This window comes from Bemisia tabaci, chromosome 10, assembly GCF_918797505.1.
Source record: "Bemisia tabaci chromosome 10, PGI_BMITA_v3".
Taxonomy (NCBI): Eukaryota; Metazoa; Arthropoda; class Insecta; order Hemiptera; family Aleyrodidae; genus Bemisia; species Bemisia tabaci.
The window spans coordinates 19,782,484-19,805,857 of NC_092802.1; the positions used below are offsets into that span (position 1 = coordinate 19,782,484).

A 23,374-nucleotide genomic window follows, 5' to 3' on the forward strand; every position below is an offset into this window, starting at 1 on the left:
CCTACAAACCTAACAGGGATACTTCACGCATTGTGCAACGCGTGAAGTATCCCTGTTAGGTTTGTAGGCGCCAATGCGCGTGTCGCGCTGGTCGCCCTCGCCCGCCGCGCCACGGCGCTTCAAGTATTTACGGAACCTTACGGAACAAAGTGACCAAATTTTGGCAGACGGTACTTCTGTTTATGGTCCCCGTTTTTTTGCTCAAAATTACACTATGCAATTGGTAAGTGACTCTCTTTTTTCCCCCTCTCTCATTTATTTCATGCAGAATCGTGATATTTTTCGAATTATTCCTCCAGTGTTACAACATAGCGCGCTAAAATATTGCAATGCTCTCGTTACAGAATCAAAGGTGTGCGAAAATGATAAACTGCCTGTAGTAACTGCCGCCCTCACGAAAAAGCCCTCTAATGCCAAAAAGTTGTGATGCTCTACGAGCTGGATAGGATTACTAAAATCCAGCAGAGAATCAACGTGTCTGTTCTCTAATATTCTTTGATCTCTATATCTTTATCATCATATATATTGACAAAATGATGTAAATTACAAAGCCTGAGCATCAAATGGACTGAGAATTATGAACCGTAATCCACAAAAATTAAAAATTAAAATATACATGCCCTATCATACAAGCGAGATCTACGGAATATCTGGGTACAAAAACTAGAAAAATGTCAAACCAAACTTGACTTACACGGTGGTTTGAATTTTGCACTTCAAAAACTCACATTCAGGAAATAAATTCACCAAGTTGAGGGCACAAAATTGTCGAGTTACAGCGCATCGCTACATCGTCATTCACAAACATAATTTAAAATCCTGACAACACACTTTACAATTATTGAACTGAAACCTGAAACCACCATAAATCCTATAAAAATTGATTTTTCAGACGTATTTCATGTAAAAGTGATATTTATTAGAACAACCCCTTCAGGATCCGGAATCAGTAACTCAAGTTTGTATTGTTAAGCACAATAAATGTAACTTTAAAATCGTTCCAATCTACACATAGATCGTGAATTTAGACAGAGGAGGATCCAGCAAGTCGACAACACTGTTTTATCTTAATTTAAACGTGTGTTTAAGGTGATTCGATGGACGCCATATTTTCGGTCAGAACGGCATGCGCTGTATCGCATCAATTGGTTCCATTTTTTCAGCTATTCGAAATTTTTCTACAATTTTGAGATCGCAATTCTGTTGTCAGGAGACTAAAGCACTCACTCACCAATTTTAACAAAGAAATTCAACGTGATAAAGGCGTGGTTTTTTTAGAGAGAAAATATCGCATTCGAGTGCAGTTCCGATATCAGTATCGAATGCGATGTTTTCTCTCTGAAAAAACCACGCCTTTATCACGTTGAATTTCTTTGTTAAAATTGGTAAGTGAGTGCTTTAGTCTCCTCACAACAGAATTGCGATCTCAAAATTGGAGAAAAATGACGAGTAGCTGAAAAAATGGAACCAATTGATGCGATATATCGCATGCCGTTCTGACACAAAATATGGCGTCCATCGAATCACCCCTTAACAATCGATTCTTGTTAGAGCACATACGGGCGGGCGGGGCCCTTTGAAAATCGAATCATTCTCATGGGCTTAAAAAACGAGGAGAAAACAATATTGCAAACTTGCCGGATCCAAGTGGATCTGCCAATAAAATCACATGAGTTCACACGTTACTGACGGTACTCATGCGTGAAGAATTGAAGATGATATCAGATTCATAAAGTTTATTGCCGGAATTTCTTTCTTTATTTCTTTTTCAACGCAAAGTTTTAATCGGAGAAAATCTTTCCCCGGCTTATTTCCGAGAATCAAACAACAGTCTGTACAAGTAATTAGAATCGCTCTGCATAATGAGGTACGAGACGAAGTGCGTGTAAACGTTTAAGATGTAAGAAGTATTTACACCAGAAAAATTCATTTGTTTGCTGAAACTTAAGCAGCGTTAGAGAGAGAGGGAGAAATTTTTCTCAGTGGTTAAAAGAATTTTAAATTTATAGACTGGGTATATTCTCCTTTTCTTAGATGAAATGTAAATTAACAGAGAGATAGCGCCGACGCGACTAACAAAATATATAGTTTAAACAAAGTTTTAAATCTGAGGTGCTTGGAGAACAAGGCGCAAAAAGTTTTCGAAAAAATTGAGATATTTATGAACTCGACTGAAACTAGTTTGAAGGTATAATCTGTGAAAAATTCACACCTAAAGTCCAACTTTAAAGCACCAACAAATTAGTGTAAACGTCATTTCTACCAAAAGGATCCATGTAATTTTGAAACTTTGAATACGTATTTCTTGAAATTTCTCGAAAACTCCACTTACGCGCCTTGCCCTTTAAGCCCCTCATTTGGACGTATATCAGTCAAACGGAACTATGTGCATTAAGACATGACCCCTGAAACCCATAAGAATATGTGCATAACAGGGTTCACGTCATGATGCACATAGTTCCGTTTGGCAGAAATACGTCCATTTAACCAAGTGGACAAAAGTTTATTTATTTCATTCAACGATAAAAATTAAAAATCTTCAGTTCATCTCTTCGAACCATTCGTTTAAATCAATTCAACATCTCTCATCAATTTGTGACTGTCTCAAAAAGTAATCCTCTCCCCTCGAAGAATTTGAGGATTTTCTCTTCTACAGATTAAAACAGGTGAATGAATGAATAAGGAGAAGGAAAGATAAGGAAGAATAATTTATAATGCTGTAGTGAAAAATACTTTAACGTATGGATCTGAAGTTTAGCAGCTGTAGAGAGAGCCACACGATATGATAAGAGTAACAGAGATGGATTTTTTGAGGTCAGCAGGAATTTCTCATAGAGTACATAGAGTCGTAATGTAAATGGGAGAGCTGACGCCATGTTCTGCTCGACAAGTTCCGAGCCCGGTGTGCGTCGAATTCGGGTCACTTTTTCGATACTTGTTCGATCCAAAATGACAGTGTGAAATACGTGGTGATTCCAATCTTGTTTGTTTACATCTGGTGGCCGGGTACCCATGTATCGCAAGCAATCGTTCATGTATCGAAAAAGTGACCCAGCTTCAAAAAGGAGTCTCGGAATGGAGATGTTGCATGTGTGAGGAATTTGCGATTTGACTGTTGATTCTTGTAAAATTCTGTGATTCTTGTTCTTTCTGTTGATGTAAAAGTTCGCGAGAAACACGATGGTGCCACTGGTTTTCTCTGAAATCAACTCCCCAGCTTAGAAAAAGCTCTCAATTTGAGGCCTAAATGGAGGGGGTATCCCACCTTACCCTGAGAGTCCACCTCTACATCAAGACAAACTCTCCATGCAAAGATAGGGAGCAAATACATTAGCAGGGTTGCCGTGTTTTCAGTTTTGGAGTTTCCAAATAAAGTGGCAGCCCTATCAATGTATTTGCTCCCTATCTTTGCATGGAGAGTTTGCCTTGATGTAGAGGTGGACTCTCAGGGTAAGGTGGGATATCCCCTCCATTTTGGCCTCAACTTGAGAGCTTTTTTTGAGCTTCGGAGTTGATTTCAGAGAAAACCAGTGGCACCATCTTGTGTCTCGCGAACTTTTACATAAGAATCAACAGTCAAATCGTAAATTCCTCACACATGCAACATCTCTATTCGGGACCTGGAAAATGCTGAAGTGGCGCCAGCTCACCCACTTACATTACGACTCTATGTACTCTGTGGAATTTCTAGAAAATATATATATTCCAATGATAAACAGTCTTACCCATTTATGACCGTCACGCGGCAAAATCCCTTCGTCCACGAAGACTCGAAATTAAATTACTTCAATCAGTGATATATACTCATGCGCACAGAGAAGTTTTATTGATAGTCGGAGTCCAACAGGTAACATGAATGTAACGTTAGTGTAACGCAATGAAACCTTCAATGTCAGCGATGATGAAAATTTACTTTTTAACTTGACCCCAACCCCCACCCCCAGCCGAAGATATACCAGATGGTAATTCCGGCATGTCTCGCGAAGTAAACTCTTGACCCTATTTCCTAAACTTATACCATTATCTTATTAACTATCTCCCTACTTTACTTGTCTCTTTTATTATCATACACATTATGTTATCACTATAACACATTATGTTATCACTATATATAACTTATATCTATCATCACCTAAGCAAATTAGTAATAAGATACGCACATTACAATTTCTGTAAATATGTACTTACTGAATAAAATTTCGCTTGACAAAAAAAAAAAAAAAAAAAAAAAAAAAAAAAAAAAACTTGACTGCATGCAGCGTACCGCATCATAGGCAATGTAAATCACAATAAATATCAAATTTTGCTCGCAACGGCATCATCTGATAAAATTTAAAATTCAAACGAATAATTTGAATTCGTCCCATGGGTTTTGTCCGTCGAAAAAAAACGAGGCAATGACCGACTACTGCAAGTGGAACCTGACGGAAATCCGTCCAGCAGATGGAGCATCCTTTCAAGTCTGAGAATAAGTATGAAAGTACCTAATTTATTCGTAAGATAAGAGTATTAGGAAGGTGCAATAAAACATAAAAATAGTCAGAATAATTAAAATTCCAGGATAAAAGTGAAGTGGGCGCTTTATTTGAGTTCTCTTTCTCTCTTGTTCTCAACTTGGCGACTCGTCTCAATGGGTGCTCGCATCATGTGGAAGACGGCTCCCTGAATTACGGTAATGTCGAGTCCTTCTTTATTTTGTGATATTACGTAGATATTCATTAGTCCAATTAGACTACATATTGTGATAGGGCACTACAATTTCGGTTAATTTTAGAAACAAAATTAATTTATAATAGTTCAAACACTGAAAAAAAAACTCCGGCCGTGGGAGCCGCAATTACGGGCTATATAGACATACCGTCCGTTCCAGGCTCAAAGGCCGGAAATTCCGGCTGCTGGAGGCGTAGCTTCGATTGCTCCAGGTTCAGAGGCCGAAGCTAAGGCTACAGCAGCCGGAATTTTCGGCCTTTGAGCCCGAAACGGACAGTATGTCTATATAGCCCGTAATTGCGGCTCTCAGGGCCGGAGTTTTTTTTCAGTGGAGGCTACCAAAGCAACATGGCCAAAGATAGGATCAGTTGCTCGGCGTGATTTGCGATAAATCGATTCATCTGCCGTTTAAACTTATGAAAGAACGCAGAAAAGAAACCATCACGTGGATATTATTTAGTCCAATTAGGCTACATTTTGTGACAAGGTACCACTATTTTGGTTAATTTTAGAAACAACATTAACTTATAATGTTGCAAAGGCTACCAGAGTTATACGGCCAAAGATAGGACCAGTGGCATGGCATAATTTGCGATATATATCGTGTATCTGCCATTTAACCTTATAGAAAAAGATCGACGAATAGGATGTTCGCAACGAATACCTTAGTAATCGATTCCTTACCATGACTTCAAATGGGAATCGATAATCGATCATTCACGCTTTGCCCCTGGATAGGACAGACGTGATTCAGCCTCGTCTTTTAACTTCTCTTCCGAATAGGGCACTCTACTAGCACTGACACTCTACAAGCAGCACAGAGCGCAGAGAGGAGCGTTGCAAGGTCACGCCTCGTGCCATCACGCCTTCAATTTCGCGCATGCAACACGGACGTCCATCAAGCACGCATAGTTGTATCTCTGCGCCGTCAACAACTAGCGTGATTCCCCTTGCTTTGTTTACACATCGTGTTCGTTTGCCTTTACATTTGGTGTGCAATTAGTTTCCCTATACAGAAAAGTACTTTTATGGATGAGCCGTGCTTAGTAGTTCCTCATCGCCAAATGTGGTTTACTTTGTGTATGACCACTAATTTAGTTGAATTCCTGGGGGACATTTGAAAACCAAAATTGTTTCAAGGCACGTTCTAAAATTTCAGGCATGGCAAACAGGGACTCAAGTCTTTGTTGATGTTTCAGAATGTTGACAATTTGAAGTATAACTCTAAGGTAAGTTTAAATGAAGATCTTCAGCATCGATCAATTTTGGAGATGCCAATAGTTTGCTTTTAGGAATATTCCTTTTGTGACCATCATAAATGAATAATTAAGCCATTGAATTATATGGATTTTTTTTCAATTTATCAGGATTCAATTCAAACCGGGAAGGAAGTTTATTCAACCCGACGCAAAAGTTGTTCTAAAAGAACATGGGCAATTACATCGGATGCCACTGGATTGAAAATATCACCCGGAGCATAATGGTGTTCATCACACTTCTCAATCAACCTTGGGCACTAATGTTCATCTTCATTGCTTTCTCCGCTAGCTTTGTTTACCTCATATTTTACCGACCCGTCACTGTCTATCGTGTAAGATATAACCTCATAAGTCCACATTTTCTCTCTATATTCAAAACGTTTGGGATATATTCTACGCTTAATTATCAAGTGGTGATTGTTCAACGATTCCTACTTTTTTCTGCATTTATTCACTGCAAAATTGAAAATCAGATTTTAAAATTTTTGGCCCCCTGTCATCTGTAATTTGTAATAACCAGTGAAAATTTGTTGAGCTAAATTTAGACAAAATCGACCATCGAGGAAACTGGCAAATCACGGATTTTATTCGAAATGTGGATCTAAAAAAAGAACTGGAATAATAATTTGTTCCCGGTTCTAACGTTTTTCTAACTCAGACTTATATATCAAGCGATTGTAGCCATTTGAATTTAAAAGAGAGGCACTGAATGTGCGACATGTAAATACTGGGAAAAATGGCCCCAGGCCGACTATTAACTCCACAATTTCTCCACCTGATCACCTCTTAACAGTCTCAAAAATGGGAAGAATCCAGTTCCATTCGACAATACTTAGAGTAATTTTTTTAATTTTCCAAATGTGAAGTGCAGGAGAAAAAATTTACATACGTAACATGTAAAATTATACTAATTGGTGGATACGTGAAATCGGATATTTTTGCACGTAACACAAGGTCTGAATACGTGAGGATAATATCATATCCATGTACGGTTTATTTCTGCATTACCTTCCTTCATTTCTTTTTCAATTAAAATTTGTTAATAGAGAATAGCTTTTTCCAGCTAAATTACCGAAGCTTATCAATAAGAATCTGGCTAATTAGCACGGATTTGTATAATTACACACGAGGCAAAGAGTACCACAATTAAGACGAGTTATAGTAATGGTCAGAGAGGCCTCTTCGCCTATTTCGGAGTACTATCGCAATCTGTAGGTTTTCTCAAGTGTGATTTTTGCCTCTTTAAACCTGCCTCCCACTCCTAATTTTAAAAAAAGAAGGCCCAAAAAAAAATGATTTAAGACGATTGAAATTTTACGACAGGGAAGAGAGCTGAAACCATTTCCTGGGGTTACTTTTTAGGTAATGTTTTCCTCCTCGATAATGGGAAAACCTGGATGTGAACGATGAAGGTAAAGATAAAGAAAGGAAACTTTAAAATGTGCGACGAACTCCGCAAGTTGCGCGATTGGGAGCGGGTTTATATATTTTCCACGCGCACTTTGGGATTGTTCGTGGCAAATTTGCAAGTTGACAACATTGTTATCCTCCATTTACATCTATTACAAATATCTATTTCAGGTGAAGCAATTGCCTCACCGAGAATGGACCACTAGACAAGGTATGAATTTAAGCAATCTGATACATGTTTCTTAACCAGAATTTCACGTAGAACACGATTCAAACTACGAAAATTACCGAAATCAACTTCTAACGAAGATATTAACGTTTTTATTTCGCACTGATTACGAGGAATTTGAACTGCCCGCTCACAAGAAACTCAAAGCTCTACGTGAGTCAAATCGCGCACTACAACGGTTTCAGCAAGCTTCTCAATCGAGCAATGTTCATTTTCCACCATGTGTTGTTCAACTATTTGTAATTTGCTATAGCTGAGCCAAAGTGTCAAGATTGAAGTTGAAGATTTTTACATCGCAGAGACTGTCATGATAAACATTTAGCGCGCGATGTGAATCACGTAGAGCATTGAGTTTTCATGAGCGGGTGGTTTGAATTCACGCATCAAGAATCATTAAATATCTTCATAAGGAGTTGATTTTGGTAATTTTCGTTGTGCGTATCGTGTTCTACGTGAAATTTTGGTTGAGAAACATGTATCAGAATGCTGAAATTCGTACCTTGTCTAGTGGTCCATTGAGTGTTTTACATACATTTGAATGGAGAAAAAACGGTGTTGCCAACTTGTAAGAATCACCACTGGGGAATAATAGGTGCTTTTATATTGTAAAAAGGTATTTCATTATCTGATTATCTTAAGTAACAGACGCTTCGTGTAAAACAAACTCGAACTTTCACAAATGACCGAGCAACTCCGCAATAATGAAATCGCTGAGTCCTAACTTTTCCGGGTTCCGATTTGATGAAGAGAGAGGGAGTTCAGTGTAATCACTAGAATTATCTATGCCTTCCTTTCCTCACTAATTTATGAGACACGTTTAGTATGAAACGACTGACGTTTGTAGAAACGTAAAACATTTCATGAAGTTACAACTCCCTACTTGTTCAGTCCAGTTGGTCATGATACCTATGTTGAAAAACATTTTATTTTACACCACTTTAAGAACCACTCTACCTACACCAAAAAAATACCTTGCACCAAGATCTGAGGTTGCAACATCGTTAGTTTCTGCTTTAAAAAAGAAAATAACTAACGGTTTTAATTGAAATTTTCTGTGAATATTCATCACTCATTCTAAAAAATATCACAAAAAGTTTTGCGGGAAACATTTTGATTGACTTTATCCTCGAGGAAATGATACGAGAATGGATCTTCTTAAAGATTAAAGTTATGATAAGCATTTTTGCAAGTAGTCATTGAGATAAGAATATACAGCGACTCTGTTAATTCAAAAGGCAACGTCGCTTTAATTTATTATGGCACTCTATTCTTGGTTCGAGCAACTGAAGACATGACATGACTTTTTGCTTCATTGTTACTCTGCATTAGCGTAATTGACTGTCGAAAAAAGTAGGATCGTCAGATTTATCGGCTCTTCATGACGGAATATTGTATCATAACTAATAAATTGTGATTAAATATACCAGGATCTTACAGGCATCAAAAGTGATTTACGCTTCAATGTGGCATCATCTGAAACAATGGTTCGTCAACGGTTCCTGAAACGAGCCCGCCAGGAAAATGAAAACCCATCGAAAAGCATACCCATGTACGCAAACGGCTGGACATTTTTGTGCCACTCTGATGAAGTGAGAACAAATTGCGTCAAGTACATTGAAGCTCTAGGTGAATTTTTTTTTTTGTGGCTTAAGTTGTTTTGCTACAAACTTTTATTTGCATTTTCCTTTTTTTTAATTACAGAAAAAAGTAACTAACGAATGCTCCTCTCAAATACTCGATAAAGCAATGCGAATGAATCAAGAAAGTTTCAACGCACCCGCATCGATTTACCGTACTTTTTTTTAGAAGTTCCGGGTCTACAATTTTTGACAGAAACTAGAACTCTTCCTAAATTTAAACAAAAAACCAAAAAATAGTTAAAATAATTTAATCCATAATATGGATGATCCATATAATTATTTTTCAGAGGCCTTTAAAAATTGTTGAAATTATTGTTTTTTTTTAAAACGGGTTTGGGATATTTTTGAAGTTTTAACGTGCAGTAAAATGTACATGAAACGGATAAATGGCCACTTTGTTACGAGTTTTCTAACGTTTTCTCAAACATTTTTAGTGTTGAGAAATATGCTAATATTTTAAGACTTGTCAACACTTTTTTAAAAAATTCTCTCTCGTCAATTTTACTTCAAAAAATACCCTGAAAAAGTTTTCAAAAACGAACAATTAAACAGTTTCTCCATGTTGTCTTTTTTAAATTAAGTAATTTTTAACAGTCGTCACTTCTATCGTTTATTTTCTTAATCTAAGTTTTCAACCATGGATGCAACCAGAGCCATATCCTAGGGGTGGCAAGGCGCTTATTATTTAGGGAAGTCTTCAAAGGACTAAGGGAGGTTTTGAGGAGTTCTTCACGGACAATCATAGAAAATATAACTCTTTTAGATCTACTCCACGGATATACTTCCAACAAATTTAGTCGTATGCAAACCTACGATCCAAAGAGTATGCTTTGTAAAATTGATAAACGTAATACAACTTTTTTCATTTCAGGTGAAGATTTCGCTGTTTTTCGAAAATCAAACGGGAAAGTGCACGTGGTAAACGCATATTGTCCGCACTTGGGAGCCAACATGGGAGTGGGCGGAATTGTAAAAGATGATTGCTTGCAATGTCCCTTCCACGGATGGCGATTTGATGGCGACACTGGAAAGTGCAAAAGCATACCTTACACTGATAAAGGTAAATGCATTACGGAATTGAACACTTGGTTTAAACCTCCCAGTCTGATTTCTTTGAATATTGGCAACTTATTTATTTTACTGCCTTGAGAGAGAGAGAGAGAACACAATACATCGGCAAAAATGAGTATGTACCGAAAGTCATTTTCTTTCTAAAACTCTTATTTATGCACGCAGAATAACAGCATTATGCAAACATATTCGTAATAAAATTGAGTGATTAACATTTGAAACATGTACGTAGTACGAAACTACCATCTCAGCAAATAATTATGATTAGTAGCTAGGGAAACTGTTGTACTCAGAAGTACGTGTTTAAAGTTTTAAAATTACATGGATCCTTATGACGGAAAGGAAGTTCAAACTAAATATTTAATCCCAAACTGATTGCTGTGGATGCATTGGTTGTAAGACAGTGTGATGGAATTTTGTGCCAACGTCCGTTAAAAATTCAGCATAGCTGAAAATCTCAATACAGAGTGCGTCTACCGCAATCAGTTTGTGTAAAACAGCATATCTCTTTGACGGAAAACTGTAGGTACTCGAATGAGCGTTTTCCCTCTGAAATAAGATTCTCAGTCGTATGCTGAATTTTTAACGCACGTTAGCAAAAACTCCAACATACTGTCTAATTTTTTAATGCTTAAAAATTGGAATTTGCGAGCGATTTTTCCTCAAAATATCGTATGCATTAAGCCTAGTTTTACTTGAAATCATTAACACTTCAATTTTTTTCAAAAACTGCACTCATGCGTCTTGTCGTCCAAGCCCCTTAATTGGATTGCATTTTGCAAAAATGAACCACTAGCATTGCAATGTTGCTAAGATCGTGCAACCTCTTTTGTCTTGGAGGAAAATCCCGACTATCCCTAAATAGTTTCTATTTTACACGCTAAAACTGTAAATTTAAGACAAAAATTACTATCTAAATTTCATAGTTTTTCACAATTTCCGCAATTCTATTGCAAAGGATGAAGTTGCACAATCTTAGCATCATTGCAATGCTAGTGGTTCCTTTTTGCAAAATTCAATCCAATTGGTCTTCATTTTGCAATGAGGAACTTCAATTCCTGGCTCATTTAAGAGACAAAATATATGCCATCAGTTTCCCTATGCAGATGAGAGTCGATTTATATGATTGATACATTTTGTCGTCAGTGCCGAGACTTGCGAAGGTCCAGGCGTGGAAGTGTTGTGAAGTCAATCACATGATATTTGTGTGGTATCATGCCGAAGGAGAGGAGCCTACGTACGAGATACCTCCAGTAGACGAGATCATGAGTGGGAAATATTCCCTTGCAGGCAAATGTGAATATCTCATAAACGGATCTATAGGAGTAAGTCCGCATCCCTTGTTTTCGCTAGAGTCCCTTTATACTGAGAGTCAAGACAATGTGAATCCATTTCTGATTGGTTCCCGTATTTTAGGCCTTCACAGTGTTATACCTGTATAGCGAGAGTATAGACAGATGTGAAACTCCGAAAATCCATCAGGCCTTCACCGATGTCTCCGCGAATAAAGTTAGGGCCCAGAAATGCAGCCAACCTATGAATTTCAATTATCCAGAACGATTTATTAATACAATTGTTACGAACCATCGTTTATAAAGCACGTATTTGACTTAGTTTTTGCATAAATTTACTCATTTTTGTGGAAGAACGCTCATTTATGTACTTTCTTAGCCATCTTCGTTAGAATTGGAATCCACAGACTGGCAGTGAAATTGAGTGCGTCAGAAGTTGGTTAGAAGAGTGGCTGCACTTATGGGCCCTAAGCTCTCCATGAAGCGATCTGTCCATACTCTCGCTATACAGGTACTCTACACAGTGTCACAAACGGGAATAAAGATTACATTTTCACCGATTGCAAAGATTATAATCTGGAATGAACCAGGGAATTACGGGTTCGGCAAGGAACAAACGGAATGAGAGAAGGAACGGAGAAAGGAATTTGAGAATGGGCCGATCAAAGATTACAAAAAACGTTCAATTTGTGTAATCTTTATTCCCGTTTGTGACTCCATGAGGGGGTGTTGTCTTGACTCTCAGTATAAAGGGACTCTAGTTTTCGCTTTCTTCTTTAATACTAATTCAGATTATCATTTACGGTTTGAAATTCTGCACTGGGGAAAAAAAGCTGCAGCTGTGAAAGGTGTAACTACGGGCCTTACAGACGTTCCGTTAATTCCTTCCGGGCTCAGAGGCCGAAAGTTCTGGGTGCTGGAGCCGTAGCTACAACTGTTTCTGGTTTGGTGACCGAGACAACGACAGGTACAACCAAAACTTGTGGCCTTGATAGCCCGGAACGGACAAGGAAGAACGCCATAGGAACATGCTGCTGTTGCCAAATTTCTCCCGGAAAAAAAATTTGTATTTTTCAAGAAAGTAATGCATACTTTTCCTTGAAATTTTCAGATGTTTTGAATTGGATTTGGAACAGCGAGGGCCTCAAAAAAAAAAATATATAACAAAAATAAGGCACAAGCCGATGAAGAAGATTAGCTTAATTTCCGAGGGACCAGCCGATTTAATTTTCGAGGTGGCCAGAAACCGGCAAAGATCATAACATCCAGATATGAAGAAATGATGAGAAAACTTGGAGAACGATTACTACTTTTGAATTTTAAATGAACAACACGTAAGCGTTTGCAGAGTGCAAAAGCGCTCGCAACTAGCGTGAATTTAACATACGCTAGGATTAATTGGAATTGGAATATTAAATGAGGATATAGGGGTAGATGAATCTAATTGATGTAAGAACTAATTTTAATCATAGGCACCAGGGGGGATGCCCGCAACTAACGTGAATGTCGATGGTGAAACTACCATACCACGTATCTCGATTTTTGTCGGTTTTGAGTTAGCTGCATAAATGAGTTGTAGGAGATGTCCTTTATCTGCCACCAAAATATTTTTGTCGAATAAAATCAGGAAGTTATCCAAAACCGTAGTTCAAATATCACATATCTCAGCGCTAATTCGCAATTCACATATCTCGCGCCGGCGGGAAGTTATTGCGTACACACGGCGCGCTCTACAGTACGAAGTACCGAGGCGGATAAAGAATGGTGGTCGTGTTTCGTACCCTCTTGACATCACACGGCATCGGGTACGTTTCGGGAACATTCTGAATGCATGGCAAAGCATGTCGGCGCAGAGTGGATCGAGTCAATAAGAGAGGTCGGATATTAAATTTTTGACCAAAACTGCAAATTTTGATGTTTATTTTCTCACATTTTAAATCTCGACGGGTGATTTTAGAAGAAAATTTTACGAGGAAACCAACGAAACCACTTATAGATCTTAAAATTTTGGTATAAACGGAGTTATAAGCGTTTAAAGTCCAAATTTTGTCTGACCTCTCTTACTATCTCGATCCACTGTGCCGCAGTGAAACTACCGGACCCCGTATCTCGGTTTGCAACGTCGCAGACGCCCTGTCATACTATATTTTTTAAATGAAAACCTCTCAACATCAATTCTTGAAATCTTCTGTGATTTTTCCTCTTTGAGTGACGAAGAATCTGTGAATACTTCAAGGAATGATATATTGGCTGGTTTTCATTTGCAAAAATAAAATGGGAGCATTGATTTTTAAACACCGCAAACAAGATACGTGGTCTGGTAGTTTCACCGTCGATACGCTTTTATTAGAAGGCGACTCATCCACCGGGAAAGGAAATTCACCTTCTTTATTAGAAGTGTTAAGGTATTCAAGAAAGTAAGAAGTAGTAGTAGTAGTGGTATTCTACTTCTTGCGGTACGGGTCGTATCAGTCTTTCAATTTTATGCTATGCAACGATTCTGAGTCTGTCATGCCGTTTAATAGTATTGCAATTAATAAAGATACGATGATTGGTCCAGTTGTAGGATCAACAGAAGCTTTCAGTGCATGAATAGAAGTACACTGTTCAAAATGACTATTCGCTAAGCCTTAAATCGATCAAAATCTTCAAACAAGAGGCTCAATACCTCAATTCAAAATTCACATATCTCGATGTAATAGTGTCAATTCCTACTTCGCAAAACACATAACTCGGTTTTTCCTCCGTATTTCATCACGGTTGCGACTATTTTCAAAAATGCTCAAGGCGTGGTGAAAAGCATCTTATCATCTCTATCTCCAAGAATTATTACCTTTTAATTATCAAAAGTAAGGAACGCAGACAGTTTTTTTGCTCTCCTGAAAAATCGAGTTTTCCGAGATACGTGGTATGGTAGTTTCACCATCGATGTTAAGCATACATTAGGGTTTTAAAAGAAGTTGAAAGCATAAGTATTAGGGATAGCCGCTAATACTCGCAACTGACGCGATTGCAAGCTAACATCAGAATACCCAATTTTTAAGAAAGAAGTGAAGTCATAAGTACATGGAATAGACTCATGTACTCGCAACTAGCGCGAATTGCAACGTACGCTAGGGTAAGGATTTAATTAAGGGCCTTGAAAAAGTGAAAAGGATAGAGAAAGGAAAGAGAGAATTTTTGAAGGTGTTTGTGTGAAGCTTGTATGCAAATAACTAAAGGATATTTGCATACAAGTTGCTAATGCTGAAAAGGAAAATTTTATTAATGAAGCATCACTTGATAGCTTTCTTGAGCTATTTTCGTCATATAATATGACACTTTTCCAAGTCCTTGACTTGGTCTCGTGAAATGCTCCGCTGGACTGGGGAGGAAAGTCGCTTTGAAAAGGCGGGGAGAAAAAAGCCAGAAAAGTGCGTCCACTTGTAAGATCTCAGTGACCTTTGGCCCAAGGTGTAGGCTGCCAGGGTTGATTCCAAACTTCGTTCTTCAAGCGGGCAAGAGACCTCCGCTTCTTAATAGGAACGGCGCTTTCATGTCCTTGATCCATGACTGACACCGAGGACAAGTCCTTTCCCTTCGTAAAAGTCCGAGTCCAATATCCTAGGGATGTCGATACTTAACCGATACTTCCAAAGTATCGATACTTTTGATCGATACTCATCGATACTTGGCATCGATACTCAACGATATCGATACCATGTGGTATCGATCATCAGACCCCAGTATCGATGGTATCGATACTTTATCTGATTTGGCCATGAAGAAGGCCTCTTTTTCTTCTTTGAAAACTTCTCTCCCAAAGACATTGAATACTTCTCTCCCCACTATTTCACCTTCATTATGCACTGTGACAAACGACGGAGTAATCAAGTTTCTCAAGATGATTACTTTCGTTAAAAACGTTAAAAGCTCAGTTCGATAAAAGTAGTAAAGGGCTCAAAATAGTTGACTAAGGACGCAAATAGGGCTGTTTCGAGAGAGGCGTAAATCTGGCGGAATATAACGGCCGACAGACATACGCACACTCGGAATCACGGCATAATTCAGAAATAGTATCGATGGCATCGATACCTCTAAAGTATCGATACTTCAGCTCGATGCTCGATACCGGTATCGATGCTTAGAGTCGATACCAGTATCGATACCGAGTATCGATACTTCCCCGAGTATCGACATCCCTACAATATCATGTCCAAGATGAGAGAGAGAGTCCAGTCCAAGTGAGTTCCAAGGGGGATCCGTCCAGTCCGGCAGTTGAGACACAAGTGAGGATAAAAGTGGATCCCTGGAGTATAAGGTGGGCGCGCAAGAGCCAAAAGGAACAAAGCTTCGAAATCGACCGATCTGGTGACGCGCCGCCCGGCCGATTCGTGCTAGCGGCGGAACGAATAACTGAAGTTTTTAATCTTGGATCTTGACTTTCTGCATTTTTAATGATTGTAATTGATAGCTCCAACAAGTACTTTTCAGAAAATACAACAGTTTTGCATGAACTTGCGTGCGAAGAATAAGAAAAGCTCATCAAATGGTGACAATGGGTGGTTACCCATGGAACTTCGGGTTCTTGAATACTGATATAAAGTGAATTCAGGCGTATATTGAAAGGTTTTATGGTAGATTTAGGAAGAAGATAACTATTAGCAGTGATCAAAAGCAAAAAGAATGAAAGTGCCGTATTCTGCAGCCTGGTTTCATGATGGTGAGTGTTGGCTAGGCGGGAGGGGAAGTGATGCGGCCAGCGCGGCACGCTCCGCGCCCCGGCGTTGTCGAAGCTAGAATGATTTCATTGGCTCCTGGAATTTGTTGGGCGGGGCTCCGACCATGTAGTGAGGATCGAAGTTTGCGCGGGAAATTTAAAATTGGATCTTTTTCATTATTCGTTCCCGCTCGCGATTAATTTTCATGCGGGAAGTGGACGCTTAGTTGAGATTAAAATGAAAGGTGAAGCTACACACACAGTAGCGCGCTTAATTATTGGGGCTCGCATAAATGTGGAGACTGATTTATTTAATCCTGGATAATTTTGCTTTGTAACTTTTAGCAGGTAAAACTCGGTTTTTTATCTAAGACATAATAATTTTCGCATTGGAAAAATGAATGCTGAAGTTCTACAGAAACTTGCATCCATGCTTTAATGAGCGGGAAATTTCTGATGCGCTTTTTAAGTGAATGAGTGAGTAATATGTTTTATTCACGCTGAGCGATGAATAATTTTGATTATATTCTTTAGAGAATAACCTACTAACTGACCTGCAGGGCGGCCGAAAGCAGGGTTAATAAAACTTTGCAATTGACTTACGGGAAAAATAGCTTTTCCGCTTTTACGGGGTTTTGCAGTCCCTGTTTGGGGATTTTTTTGTAAGGATTGTTTCTAAATAATTTTAACTTGACTTCCGTTGCGGGAGAAGTAAAGCGGAGGTAAAGTTCTGAGCTCGGGTGAGCCGCACTAGCTTTTTATTTGAGATTCTATTCGAATTCAATGCAATTTATTTAGGTTCTTTTCATTCGCTATGGTGAGCGAAGAAAACACAAAACACTCTTGTGATGAGAGTATTCAGTGGATGGAAGAGGCGTTCTAACTTAAAGTGCTATACTAACCTTTCCTATTTTTTAATTGACGTGAGTTAAGTTGTTTTGTTCGCCGTGGTGAGCGAAAAAACCCTGAAAAAACTTTCGCGAGAAGGATCCCAGGAAAAAAAAAAGAATGTGGAAAAAAAAGGTGTTCTAAGTTCTTAGTGTTATACTAACCTTTTTTCCAGTTTTAATTGACGTGATTTAAGCTGTTTTATTCGCCGTGGTGAGCGAAAAACCCCCGAAGAGTTTTTATGTTAAAGCCTCCGGGAAAAAGGAAGGGGCGGAAAAAAGGCGTTCTAAGTTCTTAGTGTTATACTAACCTTTTTTCCAGTTTTAATTGACGTGATTTAAGCTGTTTTATTCGCCGTGGTGAGCGAAAAAACGAGGAAAGGTTTTCGTGAAGAGAGATTTCCGAAACAACAGAATCAATACTTCCTTCAGTAAGTTTTCTTTAACTTCATCCGCATATACATGCAGAAAAACAAACTTTTAAAATCAGGTTTTCTTTTCCGCTGATCTTCGTAATGCTTACTGTGCTGATTTATGAATGTAAAATTAAGAAATCCTTACATTCCATTTTCCATTAACATTAAGAAGCTGGGCGGTCAGACAACTCGCGAGTACCGAGTCGTCGAGCACAAGCTAAAAAGTCAGAGCTCTAGACACCAAACGGGTTCGCGGTTTCTCTGGTAGAGCGCGGCTGCTTGGTTCGTCATAGTGCCTACAGGATTCACTAGTGGCGCAGCGCTCTGCTACCAAGCTCATGAGAGAGTCGTCGCGCACACGCGGTTTTTTGGTCAGAACTTTTCTTTCTTTTTTTTTTTTTACTAGTGCGCGGCAACAGGATTGTGGACTAAATTGTCTGAAAAAATGAATGAAAAATACTCTAAATTTTTCCGGGAAATTCGTTTTTTTGTCGAAGGAAATTTGGCAACGTTTGAAGATCCATACGGCGTGTTTCCTTAGCACGACGGTAGAATGCGTGTAACTGTGACTTTTACAACCGGGGTTTTATTTCAGTATGGGGCCGGTGAGAGGTAATTTTTCGATTACTTCGAAATTTTGTGCATGTAGTGCCTTCCATCCGGCTGGCGGCAATATGCCTACAGGCGTGGTCGAATAGTTATTTCGTTACGCCTACCGTGGGTGAGATCAAATACCGACGCCTGCGCGCGAAAAGTGTTCTTATCTCCGACTGAAATGTTGCACATCCTTACTCATGTTTTGTTTTGCTCATGAAAAGCTACACGCGATTTTTTAGAAGCTTTCGAGAAATTCCCGGAATGATTTAAAATAAAATCACGAAAAATTCATTTTATTAAACCAAAATTAATTTCACGCGAATCAAGTTTCAGAATCGCTGCATCGTTTCAACATTGTCCAAGTTTTTTAATCGTTGCATCAATGTACATATTTACCCTTGAAATGTGGTAAAAACTGGGTAGGGACCGTCAAAAAAAATTACACGTGGTCCTAGTTTTGCGGCAATTTTAGCGTCGCGCAAGCTAGGGAAAGGGAGTACGGTTTAGTGTCGAGTCATCTTCACAGTGCGATTAGCCCTCAATCCATCTAGTGGCAATATGCCCATACCCGTAGTCGAATAGTTATCACAAATAACTCTCGCATTGCGTTTGGTGCAATGCGAGAAGTATTCATGCAGGCCTGTAGGCGTTAATATGCGTCCGACGCCGACCCCAGCATCCGGCGCAACGTGTGAAGTATTCCTGCAGTCTTGCAGGCGCTGATATGAGTTTGACGTTGACCGCACCGTGTTTGGCGCGATTATTCGAACTCGTATTAGGAGAATCGCAGCATCGACCAATAGGGCTTAAAAGATCCATGTTGTGTTTTGACGCCGTATGAGCATTCCAACGTTGCCTCGTTTCACCCGATAATATATTTTTTCTGAGAAAAGTTAAGAAAGTTCTGTTCTCTGTGTTTGCGTTTTTAGATTGAGTAGACCATTCAACAAGGCACGAATTTAAGCAATCTGATACATGATTCTTCACCACAATTTCACGTAGAACACGGTTCGCGTAGCAAAAACTATTGAAATCAACTTCTATAACTAAGATATGAACGTTTTTATTATCCATTGGTTACGGGAACTTTGAATTGCCCAGTCACAAGGAAAACAAAACCTTACGCAGGTCAAATTGCGCACTCTTGCAGAAAATAATATCTTGTATCTAAATCATGTTCTATCTTCCAGGATCTTTCACACGGCTCTGCTGACCTGGAACATTTTCAAGCAATACATGCGCCACCATGGCTGCGGGATAGGACATTCGCACCTGACAAGAGCTTCAGTTTAAGGCATTCCTTAAGGTTGATTGTGAAAATGGAAGAATGGACAGTTCACCATACTGAGCCTCATAGGGCCCTGTCGAAAACCTGCTTGCATCTTAATATTCTCGACAGAATCACAGTGCTGTCTTTCAGAGCAAGTGTGAAATGGGTAAATTATTTGTTTATTTCATTATTCATGAAATCGTATCAGCAGCGTTTATGATATACGTATAAAACCTGTATTGAATAGCTCGTCTCGGCGAGACATCTTAACACTTCATAAAATACATTTCGAAAATGAAACTACCAGAGCACATATCTCGCGTTGTGACGTTGGAAACTTCCTGCCACTTCTTATTATTAAAATGGAAAACTACTTCACATCAATTCTTGAAAACCTCCGTGATTTCCCTTCTCTGTGCGAAAAAAAAATTCTGTGAAATCTTCAAATAGTGATATTGATATGTTCCCTTCAAAAAAAATAAAATGAGACCGTCACAGTCTGAACTTCGTGAGGGAAAAGGTTGTTCCAAGAAAAATGCATTAAAAATTCCGGTACAAAATACAAGGTTAATGATTAAATATATTCTTCTATCTCTCTCTCTTGCTCATGGTTATTAAATATCTTTCTCAATTTATTCATTTAAATTTATTAAAGTGCCGTTTTAAAAATGTTTTTATTTTAACTCTTACGTGTTAATAATATTACAATTCTTATCTCTTAATAAATTTCGAGATTTTATATTTCTTTTTTATTTAAGGTTTTGTGAAGAGCAAAAAATGGCCGAGTGTTGGTGTTGGTTTAACTTCAAATCAGCACAATTATGACATGAACCACTCGCAAATCATGTTTTCTACTCTAAATGGCTTTTCCTATCAAAATCTTAAAATTCCGGTCATGTCTTGAACTATTTTTATTGATGCCATATATAAGCGATACGCGATACGTTCCTGGTGTCGTTACAAATAATTAATCCTCTAGGGTTGTTTATTTTGGATGCTCATGACGAATTAGTGAAGGAGATAGATAAGCCTAATTCCCTTGTTTCATGCATTTGTTGGTTTAAAACAAATCTCGGAAATCGCACATGCAAGTTATGCTAGTCCATGTATTATAAATCGTCGTAATTTGTTGGTATTATTGTGTGAATCACTAGATTAATGCTGGCCATTTCGAGACTGAAATAAATATAAGCACATTGAAAATGAATGCGCACATGAAATTACTGACTTGTATCACACCTGTCGGACCTGCGATCCAGCGGGTAGTGACTGTGCATTATTGCCATCCTTTGCTCGTGCCCCTGAATCGACTGGTTTTCCGCCTGTTTCTATGCACAGTACGTATGATTACATATTTGAATTTTGTATACTAACATTAACCTAAGCAACGATCTTTATGCATCATATCCAGAGACAAGAGACCCTCCACTGGCCTCCTAGCGACAGGTGGAAGCTTTTACTTTCGAGGTTTCAACAATTCCTTATGGACAATTACTAGGGAGCAACAGTCATCACCCTAGTTTCGGCTGTTGACTTATACCTACTCCTACATGGTCGATGATGAGCTTCGGATGACGTCATGAGCCAAACAAGTTTCCGAAACGTCGGCCATTTTCGGCTTGTTTGCAAAACGAAACTGCCAACACGTTGTTGAACATCAACCATGTAGGTAAGTCAACAGTGGAGTGCTGAAGTCCCGAAAGTAAAAGCTTCCACAATGGCCAAGATACTAGTGGAGGGTCTCTTGTCTCTGATCATATCCTTCCCGAAAGTAGGAGGCTTGATCCTCAATGTAACAGTGGAGAGAAAATACTAGGAATAATTTTCCCATGTTATATAGTTTTTTACCTGATGCTATAATGACCAAATATTCATTTCTGAACAGAAAATTAGATTCTGTGGTGGTCATAGTTGATCCAATAGATAAGCATAATCAAATCAATGATGAAGTGTCAAACTCTTGTCGGAGATTTAGCAATAATAAGAAATAATTGCAGTCAATGAAGTACTGGCGAAAATAACCGAAGGTTAAAAGTTATTTTATGGATAAGTTAGTAATCAAGTGATTAGTAATGCACTATTTTTCCGTAGAGTGTAACTCGGGCCTTCACGCTGTCGGGAGGGTTTGAAGTGGTACAGACGTAAAAAAGATAATCTCTTAATCAAAAATAAAAAAAAAAACGGTATTTTTGCAAGGAGGAGCGAAAAACTATAAGTTCTCGGCCAATCGAAATCGATCGATACACTTGATTCATTATAACATATCTATCGTAGTATATGAATTGTAACGTACGTATTGCAATCAGTCAAAATAATCTAAACATCGATGTGCTCATTTTCGACGTCATGGTTTTTTGCCAAGAATAAGCGCCAGATGTTTCTCCATACAGTCCATACGGCAACAAATAAATGATTTATTTTGTTGGTTTTTTATCAATTTTTTGGAAAAAATTACCCATTAGACACATTAGACGCGGATGTTAATTTTAAAAAAATGCATCAATGCTCATTCCGTAACTGGCTTATCTCAATTATCTTGTTTCAGCAGTGTTACCTATTTCTTCTTTGCGCAAATTGGACGTATTTCTATCAAACGGAACTCTGTGCATTAAGACATGAGCCCTGAGGCAATAAGAATATGTGCATTACAGGGCTCCTGTCACAATGCACATAGTTCCGTTTGGCAGAGATACGCCCAATTAATCATTACCTAAATTTCTTTTGATTTCAGTTTGAAGAAGACGTTAAGATTTACAACTACAAGAAAATTCATCCCAATGTCATTATTACAAAAGAAGAAGATGTATATGTAAAATGGAAACGTTGGCACAGTCAATTTTTCTCAAAAAATAGTCCTCAGCTCAAAATTCAGACTGAACTGTCATCTTGGTGAAATAAAAAGTGATCAATATGCACTACATAATGCAATTTGCAGCCGAAACCCGAGAATCGACGCAACAGTAGTCTCGGGATGTCTTTTGCGGAATCATGATCGTAAAATGATTTCCTAGGCTCATTGACGTGTAGAAAAAACGAACAAAATAGCAGCTGAAATCAGAATGAAGAACAAACTCACAGAATCCTCTACACGTATTTGAAAATATATTAAACTAATAATATTTAACTAGAAGACTTTCGATAGATTTTACGATAGTTTTTAAAGCATTTTCTTTTTCACTTTACTTAGAAAAAGAGATTTGTGCAACGTAGACAGTTTACTGTAAAGACAAGGAGAAAAATAGTAGATATTTAAAGTCCTTAAATAAGTGATTCTATTTTTGTTTTCTATTTCTATCTCTATTAATTATTTACAACATGGAGCGCAGAGAGCATAACAGGAAACATATGCATAATTTTAATTTTCTGAACTTCTTGCCAGGGATATTTTAATATATTCAGTATTGTTATTTTCATTGAATTTTGTAATTCTATTTCTTTTTTATCTTTATCTTTTGACAGTTTTTGTCAAGTCGCATTTTTTAAATAATTGTTGCATTCATTTTCTGTATAAGTATACTCATCAAATATATAAACACTCTGTGGATTGACGTCAAATATTGAACCCGTAACGATGAAAAGAAATTCACGTGTACAACAGCAGAAAAGAACTTCTGTATTACTGCAGGTGGCCTCACTGCCGGGATAAAATTATTCAAACTTTCTTAATGGTAGAGAAAATTCTCTACCATTGTTAATTGATTTATTCCCGAAGCGGGAGGCCTCTCATTCATGTATTTCCGAGTATAAGAGCTTTCCGATTGTATTTTTGGTGTGAGACATCTATTTTCTTGTTCGCTGACTCTTTAATGATCCCACATTCAAATGACTCAAGCCGATTTTTTTTCCATTTTCCAACCTTTATACTCGAAAATGGCTACTGACGCACACAAACAT

At 38.2% G+C, this 23,374-nt stretch overlaps 1 protein-coding gene across 5 annotated transcripts; it reads left to right on the top strand.

The window, feature by feature from the left end:
• Positions 1–97: 97 nt before the first annotated feature.
• Positions 98–23,321, top strand: LOC109036892 (cholesterol 7-desaturase nvd 1). Of its 5 annotated transcripts, XM_072305461.1 has the most exons (9): positions 98–2,666; positions 4,561–4,672; positions 6,078–6,301; positions 9,036–9,234; positions 10,120–10,308; positions 11,466–11,644; positions 19,401–19,646; positions 20,635–20,817; positions 22,212–23,320. In XM_072305461.1, the coding sequence occupies exons 3-9, from the start codon at positions 6,140–6,142 to the stop codon at positions 22,371–22,373; spliced, it is 1,320 nt and encodes a 439-aa protein (XP_072161562.1). In that variant the 5' UTR covers positions 98–2,666; positions 4,561–4,672; positions 6,078–6,139; the 3' UTR covers positions 22,374–23,320. The 5 variants fall into 5 exon arrangements, with proteins under 5 accessions (XP_072161562.1, XP_072161563.1, XP_072161565.1 ...); XM_072305462.1 differs by lacking the exon at positions 4,561–4,672 and having other exon boundaries at positions 22,212–23,321; XM_072305464.1 differs by lacking the exons at positions 98–2,666; positions 4,561–4,672 and adding an exon at positions 2,745–3,847 and having other exon boundaries at positions 22,212–23,321.
• The last annotated feature ends 53 nt before the right edge of the window (positions 23,322–23,374 follow it).